The 10,109-nt window shown below is 42.9% G+C and overlaps 2 protein-coding genes across 4 annotated transcripts in view; one reads left to right on the forward strand and one right to left on the reverse strand.

Moving 5' to 3' along the window:
- LOC131554930 (rap1 GTPase-activating protein 1-like) overlaps nt 1-916 on the forward strand; it is a 40,721-nt gene extending 39,805 nt beyond the window's left edge. For all 3 annotated transcript variants that reach the window (XM_058800547.1, XM_058800548.1, XM_058800549.1), the window contains one exon: nt 524-916. The gene's annotated coding sequence lies outside the window, so the exon portion shown is untranslated. The remainder of the gene's footprint in view (nt 1-523) is intronic.
- Nucleotides 917-1,094: 178 nt separating this feature from the next.
- On the reverse strand, nt 1,095-8,502 carry GSTK1 (glutathione S-transferase kappa 1). The gene is made up of 8 exons (XM_058800550.1): nt 8,337-8,502; nt 7,692-7,773; nt 6,786-6,914; nt 6,354-6,454; nt 5,981-6,016; nt 3,281-3,397; nt 2,695-2,788; nt 1,095-1,394 (listed from the first exon to the last, which is right to left on the reverse strand). The coding sequence occupies exons 1-8, from the start codon at nt 8,400-8,402 to the stop codon at nt 1,354-1,356; spliced, it is 666 nt and encodes a 221-aa protein (XP_058656533.1). The 5' UTR covers nt 8,403-8,502; the 3' UTR covers nt 1,095-1,353.
- Nucleotides 8,503-10,109: the final 1,607 nt, after the last annotated feature.

Raw genomic sequence — 10,109 nt, forward strand, 5'->3', positions numbered from 1 at the left:
AAAGAAACCTATGGCAGCCACATCCATGGTAACCTCCTTGTCATTCTAACTCCTCTTATCTCTCACAAAGTTTTCCTTAAGTTCCAGGCTGAATTTGCCCAAAGACTAATGGGTGCACTGGTAAAAAGGAGGAAGGACTCCTCCAATCCTAGGGTACTTCCTGAAGAGCTGAGAGAAGTAAAAATTGTGGGTGGGGGAACAAATGATACTCCCACAACACTCAGAGGTGTAAGAACATGAAGGATACAGATTTTTTTTCTGATCCTTTGTTCTAGGATTTGCTGTTCAAGTGAAAATACGTGAATGTGCTTTATGCTAAAGTTCAGAAAAAGACAAAAAAGGGAATTCCAGCTGCTGCTGTTTCATTCAGTGATGCATCAGAGTGTGGAATCATTGTGAAATCAAACTTCCTATAAATCAAATTTCTGTGTGTCATTCCAATTCAGCCAATACAGGGCCAAGCTCAAACACTTTCCATGTGAAGTTTCTTATTTTAATTGTTTGCATACCTTTCCCTCTGCAGACGACATGCTTGGAAGTCCCTCACAGCCATATCCAAATCACCTTTGGATAGGCAGCAATTAGGGCATCCTTGAGGAAGCAAAACAGAGTCTACTTCAGTTACCAGCTGAACCTACAGTGGTGTTCACAACCATCCTCCAAAGACATTCCTGTAAAACCTGGATTAGTTAAAAACCCCTGCAAGGTTTGGGGTTGCATGTGTATGGTGGTTTCCTCAAACATCAGTCGCTGCAGGTGTATCACATATTGTCCAGGATGGGGACAGTTCCTTTTAAAATACTTGATTGGCTCGCTAGTCCCTTCTTTAGGCTTGAATTGTGTCTTTCCCAGCTGCCATGATGCAAAGTAAAAGGAAGCATTAATATCTTAACCTGTGCTTCTTATGTCTATGTAGTACACTGGACTTAAAATAAAAGGAAATGTGGCCAGCTTCTCTTAGGTTTTATGTGTGTGTGTGTGTTTGTAAAGGACAAGCAGGAAGACATAAGAAACCCGGAGATCACAGTCCAGTAACTGCATAATCCTCATGTGTTCAGGGTAAAGGAAAGAAAACCAACCAGGGAAGAAGAATGTTCACTCTGCAAGAAGTTAAATCTTTAATGTTAATCTTTGATCTGTGGAAAGAAGGGAAGCACATTTGTATTGGTAAACACCTCACCAGGCTGGTAATACTGGCAAACCTTGATATTTTTCAAAATTACAGATGAGACCAAGCAGTAAAGTTAACTGTTAAGGATGAGAAAGGCATCTCTCCATAAAATTGAATACATTCAGATAACCACTGAAGACTGACATATATATTTTCCTTCCTACATATTTCCCCAGGACTTTTCACAGCTTAGGGCTTGGAACTGGTCCCAGCCACTTTTCACCTGCAAGACAAACCAGCACAAAAGAGAAACTTTAAAATGTGATCCATACAAGTAATTGGGGGGTTATTTTTCTGCAGCAGGATTATTGTTCCTACTCTGAACAGTAGGTGAAGGGTAGCTACTGGTGATGGAATACAGATATATATCTTGTTTGGTGTGCTACAGCCAGCTCCATAAATCTTTCACTGTCTAGTCACAACTGAAACTGTGCAGAAGAATTATTTTCCTCCATTACAGATGAGACGTTCTGCAGGTCAGGGATATTTTACATGAGGGAGAAATCAGTTCTTTTTAGGACTCATTTTGCAGGGGGGAGTGGGGGTTAAAAAAAAGCAAAAAAGGGTGCAAGGCTGCAGAGTCAGAGAATCAAAAAGAAAATATGATTAAGTCCTTGGAGTTGAGACTAGAAATCAGGCCACAGCATTCCAGTCAGTATTAGTGACTGCTGTAGTGAGTGTTGGGTACTCTTCTTCCTCACTCTCATGTTCATCAGGAATATTTTACAGAATCAGAAACTCATCCAGAACACTAAAAAAGAAAACCTCAAAAAATTTCCATTCTGCTTAAGCTTATGACTAATACTAATTTGCATTAATTAATACTTTCTGTTGAATGTTTTCCACAAATGCATGAGCTAATTGTGTGCATAACTCTTTCTAGAGACACTCTCTCAAGTGCCAGATCTTGAGATGAATAGTCAAATGCCCTGTAACTCATAAAAAAAGGTAACTTTAGTTTTATTTTTTTATCACAACCTACTTCAATCTCTTAAAGAATTTAAAGTGTGTATTCTGTTAATAGAAAAATGAAAAGAAGGATGGTCAATATATGAACAACCTAAACAGCTGTGTAGGTAGACACAAGTAATGGACTGGGGAGCTGTAATAATGTGCTCTTAATAAGAAGGAACAGATATAAAATGAAAATGTTAGAACAACAACAACAACAAAAAAAAAGCAGTACCAGCCATAGTCATAATCTTAGCCAAGGTCTACGGTCCAGTACCAAAAGGTTACATACGGATATTTTGAGAATGGCGCATGGAGCACAAAGCCTTGAAACACACCAAGAGAGGGTGTGAGAGAGAGAACTCGAGTTACTTCTGGTCTGGAAAAGGATCATTTGGTCATTTTAAGTGTACTGGGACAGATTTCAGTCAGCAGTTTCATTCCAGGATAAGGATAACCAACATTATTTAATATTTGAAAGCCCTTAGGAGTGTTTTACTCAGCTGCATTACTTATTTTGTTCCAAGAGGGTGAAAGCATGAAACCAAAGTGATGAAATGAGGTAGACTCACCTATAATGCTGCCTAGCAGCTCTAAACGATCAGAGCCAAAAAACAGATGAGGTTTCCCATCATAATGTGCCACAACAGCAGGCATCCCAAATGCCTATTGACACCATGGAGATGAAACAGAGAATGTTATAATGGGAGAATTTCTTGCAGTCATATCACCAATCTTCAGGAATAAATCCCAACAACTTTTTACTTTTTTTCCTCCCCTTCTTTTTACCTTCTTCATTCTTAAAGATAAGCCTAATGAAGCCATCTGAAAATGGGTGACTCTCCAGAGCCTGTGTGCCCCTTTTGAAGGAGCATAAAAAAAAACCTGATTAATCCACAGTTCTATTCCAAGTAGCAATAAATGGTATCTCTCAGTAAAAAAAAAGGTTCTGTCCTTGGAATGAGTGGGTCAGCCTTGTTTTCTCAGATGACTGAGATAAACTACCAGCAACAGTGAGGTGGCTTTCACACATTGGAAAACAAGAAGTCTATATAGTGCTTTCTATAATCATCACTCTCATTGTTCCCTGCTTCCCTGTATTCTTAAGGGGGAAGGAATGCAGAGCTGTGAAGCCCAGTGCCATTGGAAGCATCTCACCCCATGTTTCAGTGCTTCAGTTGTTGTGTCTTTCAGTCGGTCCTTCACTGGAGGGGATGAAGCCATTTCAAGTGCCTTCTGGGAGAGCTCTGCTGGGAGCCCAGCCTGTCGGGCAATCTGTGTAAACATGATTTAATTAAGAATACTCTAAATGTAAATATTCCAATTCTCACCCTGGTATAATTAATTTAATCTTCAGTCTGTTAACAAAAAAAATCAAAATACTCTTGAAGCACTTCTTGCACAACTGTCTTGCTGTATTCCCAAACTATTCATCATTTAACAACTCTCAGATACAAAGTGGAAGAGACATTTTAAATCTTCCAAGCCCCAAATCTGCACTTTTTTTCCCCAGGAGTTCCTAAACCAAAGAAAAAAAATGAAAGAACCTTAGATACAATGACTCATCAGATAACTTACAAAAAAACTCAAACTGGTGTTCTGAAAAGTAAAATCTCGCACTACAAGCCTACCAAGACAGAAATGCAGCCACATGGGATCTGTGACACTGTATGAAAGACACCAAATCACAGAGGTTTAACAGTGGCTGGTGTTACTGCTGGATCTTTTTCACCTCCCCTGAGCCTCTGCCACACCGGAATGAGACAAAGTAGCCAAATTTAAACTTCTGGTGTTTACCTGGTGACAATGACTTCCAAGTACTCTTTGAATAAGGTGTTTCACGAAAAGAGAGAAAAAAAAGAAAGAAATGCAGTATTGCACATGGAGAAGTAATCCTGCACATGCAGGTGTTAATGACTTTTTCAATGACTTTTTTTGTTTAGCACCAACATTTTCATGTGCCTTCTCCTGCTAACACATCAGGAAAATGAGGAGCTCTTTTTGACTGTGCTTGAAGAGGAGGTTAAACAAGTGTACCACTGGACTAGAACAAAATGCTTGGTAGCCACAGTGTTTAGAGTGCAATATTGACACTGTGAAGTAGTATCTGGTCCTCACCATTTCAGGGCAGAAAGAGGATTTAAGTGGACTGGGGCAGAATTCAGACCACACATTGCTGATACAGCAATTTATGTGAAGCTGCTTTTGAGTAAATGAAGAAGTAAAAGAATGCTAAGGAATTATTATCAGGTTTTAAAAGTACCATTTTTCTGACTGATGTGTAAAATAAATCTACCTGTAAAGACTCAGATGATTGGCTGGGACCTCTCAGCCACCTTTGGATGACAAATTTCCAGAAAAGTCTAGTAATTGTTGCAGGAGTGAATGAAGACAGACACAAGCAGACAAGGGGACACCTCCCTCTCTGCATTGATGCACGGGAGGGATACTCATCGACTGCCAAACTGTGGCTAAATTGGAGATTGTTCTGAGTATGAAGCGCTGAAGTTCTGCATGTCCTTGCTTTATTTAAATAATGATGGATTCAGAGACAATGTGACAATATTCTGTATATGTTTATGTATTGGGTCTAGCTGGAATGGAGCTACTTTGCTTCACAGCAGCTCCTATGGTTTTGTGTTTCAGATCTGTGACCAAAACAATGCTGATAACATCCTAATTATTTTAGCTATTGATGAATGGTGTTTGCACAGTGTCGAGGCAGTCTCTGGTTCTCACTCTCCCCCCACAGTGAATAAAGTGGGGCTTCACCAGAGGCTGGGAGATGACCTGAACTAACCCAAGAGACAGACCATGCCATACACCATGCTCAGCAGTAATTGATGAGGAGGGGTTTTAGGCAGGTTAAACTTTTTCTTGGGAACTGGCTGAGCATCAGTCTACGTGTAGGGATTTTTTGTTTTCTTTCACTCTGCTCCCAGTTCTCTTTTGTTTATTAAGTAATTTTATCTCAACCCACACGTTTTCTAGCTTTCATTCTTCCTTTCCTCTTCCCCTGTCCTTCTGGGCAGTGGGAGGAAGCAAGTAAGCACCTGTGTGGTGCTTGGCTGCCTACCAGAGTAAATTATATCTTAAGCTATAAGTATAGTTAATTAATTAAATTATATGTTTAAATAAAAAATAACTTTATTTATATCCTTCAAATCTTGCTTCTTAAAAAGCAAAGTGCAAACCTTTGCTGAAACTTAAGTAAAAAAGTGACACTATGATGAAGCTGAAGTGCAAGAACTAGACTTGGGGAGGAACAGCAAGACTCCAAGCTTCAGATTTCAACTAGGGATGTTGGATAGGAGACACCAGTCAACTCCTCTCTTTTCTTCATATTCCAAGAACTTATAAAATAATGAAGAAAGGAGAGACCTTCAAGAGGATCTGCTGGTATACTACCTTACATGCTATTACAGCTTTTGCTGTAATAAACAAAATTGAAATGGCAAAAGAAAAAACATCAGGAGTATAATTTCCAGGTAAGTAAAAGAGCATAATAGGACTGAGCTTAACAGAAAACCTGACTCCATCACTCTAAGGAAAGTCACCTTCCCCAAGTGTTGCATTACAGCTGAACATTTCATAGAGCAGCAACGCCTCAATGCAGAAACTATTTATACTTTCATGACTTTTAATAACATAGTATCAATAGGTAACTCATTGTCCAGCCTGGGTATCTTGCCACATGAATTAACAAAAAAAAAAAAGGTGTATTCTGGTTCTGAGGAAAAAAAAAAACCAAAAAATCCAAACAGAGCTGCAAGGGAATTTAAATAAATTTTTCCTCAAAGTCATCAATAAGAACATCTATCAGAAATGCAGAAGCACCAAGAAAAAGGAAACACTTACAGCCAATATGTTCTCTGGCTGACTGATGTCTTCATGCTGGTAAAAGAATAAAATAAGTAAATCAGTATTTATGAAACAAAAGCTCATCTCTGGATTTTTAAAAGCAAGTTTTCTAAGCAAACAAAAATAAACTCAATACTAATTGCTGGAGAAATTACCTCCAAAAAGGTCTTAAGTCACCTAATCTAGGAATGTATTAAAGTGTTTTCTGATATGAACCACAGTGGCTTCTGAACCACTGTGACCGTAAGTTCCTGCTGTGACTTTCCATTAAAAGACATTTTCTTCCTCTTGCTGGAATTCCACATTTTAATGATTCAGGACAGGGAAGGTGACAGAAAGAGTCAAGAAGCTGGCTGAATGAAGTACTGACCTGTGACCAGAAGCGCATCCAGAACTGCCTGGATAAGGGCTCCAGGTACTGTGGGTTTGTCATGTCAATGGCTGTGATAAAGCGCATGGCCGTCAGGCTGCCTGCATTCGTGGGAGACAGAGGAACACTCAGACAAGGCACAGCAGCAGGAGCAGGTGTGGTCTGCATGACTGCTACTAAGAGCAGTGTGATGTCCCCTGTACCAGTCCTGAGAAACCCAAAGTCTGTACAGGAAAGCTCATGTTGATCCACAGTTATCTCCTGTGCTAGCATCATTCACAGCCACATTTCTCCAGAAATTTCCTTCATGGCTATGAATGCAGACTTCATCCTGCTCACAGGTTCAGGAAAAGGCTGCACACAGGGACTTCATCGTAGGGAGAACTGGAACCAGAAGGGCTAGGGATGAGAAATAGCTGCTAAAACTCTTACTTGTGCCCATGATGTGCTGGAAGGCATCTGGGGTCATACGTAAAGGCACCTGGTAGTACTTTGCCATCCTTTTCATATCCTTCAGCAAGTATTCCCCTCGCTTTGGTAACATTGCTGGCGGCTTGTTACCTTTTAGGAAAAAGTTCTGTTGAGATTTCCAGCTGTATTATAGTAATACTGAACAAACTAACACTGGAAAAATTATGCCTCATATGTACATATACCTAAGGAAGAGTCTAATTTCATAGTATAATTTCATTTTGGTTTACTGAAACATACTTGGCTTTTCCAAAGATAATGCTGCGATTTAAACATGGTTTATTTCAGTTTTGCACTGATTAAACCTTTAGGATAGCTGAATCAGTTTTAAACCAAGGTACAAATGTCCTAGCAGGGATTTATGTTGATTCAGACAGATGACTTTTAAGCTAGACAACTCCTAATGCATGGGTAAACCAATGTAAAGACTTGTTAATTCATGATTTATGCGTTGTAAGTCTTGGTGATCCAATTAAGGCCGTAAGTACTGTCTCAGGACATAGTTGTATCCTTCCTGTATATTACAAAGTGGAAGTGTTCCACAAATTAATTCTGGTTTAAAATCTAACTCTAGGAAAACACTCCCTGTCAAATTGTTATTATTATTATTATTTATTTATTGTATTTTAGAACAGGTGGACTTTGGCACAGACTGTCTGTGTAGTTGCAACAGTGTGAAATTCCTTGTGACTGATTTCTCAATATCTTTGGGGCTCCACAGTCCTGTAGTTAATCTGTTAGTGGTGCCATAACTTAGTTCAGAGCTGGCTCTTTGTGGGCTCTGCACACTCCCAGGGCCTGCAGACTGAGTACTCTGCTAGTGAAGAAGGTATCTCCCTGCAGAGCTCATCTCCCTGTACTCCATACCAGTTTGTTGCATTATGCCACCGAGGAAAGCTGGACGGAAGCGCAGCTCAATATTCCAGATGTGCCGGTACCGGCAGAGAGCCTGCAACGTGAAAGAATAGTGAGGGATTCAGAGTCAGAGATGTCTATAGAGCTGTGTGCAGCTTAGGCAGTAAGTACTACAGATAAATCCTTTCCTATTGTATTAGGGCTAGTCTTTCTAAAGCCTTTTCTGGATGCTGCCAGAGAACTCTGATCTCAGAAAAACTGAGGCATCTCTATTCGTGTCACGACTATCCAAGGCTAAGCAGCGGTAAGTATGGGAAAGGTCAGGCTCATGTCATGATCAGGACACCTGCACTTTTTAAATATGAAAGCTACCCCAGAAGCAAAATGTTCAGCACTAACTCCTGCACTGCCGTTTGGCTCGGACACGCTTCCCTGCTGTCCCTGGATTTCAACACGCGAGGGAGAAGCCCAGGCACCCCTTAGAGGTGAGAGAAAAATTAACTTCACGGCGCAAAGGGCGCTGACTGCAGCCAGCCGGCCGAGCTGCCCTTGAGCGGCCCTTCCGAACGGGAGGCGGCGGCGGGACCGGCCGGGTGCCAGCGCCGCTCGGGCACCGCGGAGACCGGGAAGGGCCTCCCTCCCTGTGCCACCGCTCACCTCAAACGCCAGCCACGAGTACGGGGAGATCACATCGTAAAACAGCTCCACGAGCGTCCGGCCCATGCTGGCCTCGTCCCGTGCCGTGCCGCCGCTCCGCAGCGTCCGGTGGCCGCAGCACCGCCCCCCCGGGCACGGAGCGGCAGCAGCAGCGGCAGCGGGGCCGCCCTTCCGCCGCCGCCCCTCCGGCCCGCCCCCCTCCGCTCCGCCGCCGCCCCTCCGCTCCGGCTCCGCCTCCCCGCGGCTGCCGCTCGCTCGGCCCCGCCGTGCGGCTCGCTTCGCTGGCTGCCCGGAGAGTGCCGGCCCGGGAGGAAGAGCAGGGGTGGGATCGCAGGGGGCCGGCAGGGAGCCCGTGCCCTTGGCCATGGCGAGGCCGGGGAAGGGCAAGCTCCCGAGGAGGGAACCCGAGAGCTGACTCGGCGGGGCGGTCCAGCATGTTTTCCCGGGAGCACGGCGTCCCTGCCGGATCAGCAAGCTATTTACTTGCCACTGGCCCTTATATCCCCCTACCCTCCATTTTCGCCGCACTTGTTTGTTCCTCCCCCATTCACCTAAGCCCTCCCCTTTCACCGCCTTTAGTTCCTCCCCTGCCCGTCCCACAGAAGCGCTCTGCAATCCCAAACCGCTCTAGCTGTGCCACGGTTCCCTCCCCACCGCAATAACGCCCTTTAGTCCTGGATGTCATCGGGAACGTGCTCCTGGATCCCTCCTTTGGCTGTAATCTTGATTATTTTTTTTTTTTAGCAAAGCGGTTTACTGATTTGCTAGTTTACTAATTTACTGAAATTTACTAATTTACTGAATTATGAGTAACTTTAACTCAAGAATGAAAAACCTGAATGCCAACAACAGTTTGTGACCCCTCCCTGAAGTCTTTCTTAACACCTGAGTACTGGGCTGCGAGCCAATCGTTAAGAAAATATTTGGGGGAGAGCAGGGAAACTTAAGTGTGAAGATTTTACCAAGCATATTCGTGGCAAAAAAAAGGAATAAATGAGTGACTGAATAAAAATTCTATTTTGGAGAATTGGTAGAATTTCTTCAAAGGGGAATCCTGCCTTACGTTTTTCTCAAGGAGTCAAAAATACTGCAGAGTGTGACTTAAAGAGGTGCAATGAGTCACTGCCTCAGGCATCCTCTGGGGTTTGTGGGTTCCTCTCTTCGGGCCACTGGAGCCTGTGGATGTGACTGCTGCTTTCCCAAGTGCTGGCTCAGGCAGCAGTGAGCCTGTGTCCCCCAGAGAGATAAATTTGTACACACAGAGGTGACTCCAACACAGCTGGCTACACCGACTGCAACAAGCACTGCTGCCTGTAACCCCACTCACAAACAACCTCCTGTTGTACCTGCTTTTTCAAAAGTTTGAAAGATAAATTTGTAATGAGTTCAGCTGTATCCTGATTCTCTAGGATTTCATCCTGTATGCATCTGTTTTTATCCCTTAGAAGAGAAACTTTGCCTGACAGATCCCACAGTTAAGCCATTTTACATCTTTTATTAATCTTGTTAATTGTTAATATGCTTTTAATCCAATTACTCCAATTATCCTAAACATTTCCTTGTGCAGGTGCCATTCAGGTCCAGGCAGGATGCTGTAAGAGTTTGGCTACAAATTTTAACACATTCCCAATGTCAGTCCACTTAGTCACACTGAGGATTATATAATCCAGTCACCTGGAGAGCACTCAGCTCAACTGGACCATGCTTGTGACATCAGTTGTTGCCATCTCTGAGTCTCCAGGGATTCCTTCTTCCTGGTCACTGCCTGGTGCA

Source organism: Ammospiza caudacuta, chromosome 2 (assembly GCF_027887145.1).
Source record: "Ammospiza caudacuta isolate bAmmCau1 chromosome 2, bAmmCau1.pri, whole genome shotgun sequence".
NCBI classification, from domain to species: Eukaryota; Metazoa; Chordata; class Aves; order Passeriformes; family Passerellidae; genus Ammospiza; species Ammospiza caudacuta.

Bases quoted from the DNA above. Each gene is read 5' to 3' on its own strand.
- GSTK1 (XM_058800550.1), bottom strand. From the start codon at position 8,402: ATGGGCCGGACGCTCGTGGAGCTGTTTTACGATGTGATCTCCCCGTAC. The intron at 6,455-6,785 runs GTAAGAGTTTTA...CCACGAATGCAG, and splicing joins CCAGCACATCATGGGCACAA to GCAGCCTGACGGCCATGCGC. The intron at 6,017-6,353 runs GTCAGTACTTCA...TTCTTTTACCAG, and splicing joins GGATGCGCTTCTGGTCACAG to CATGAAGACATCAGTCAGCC.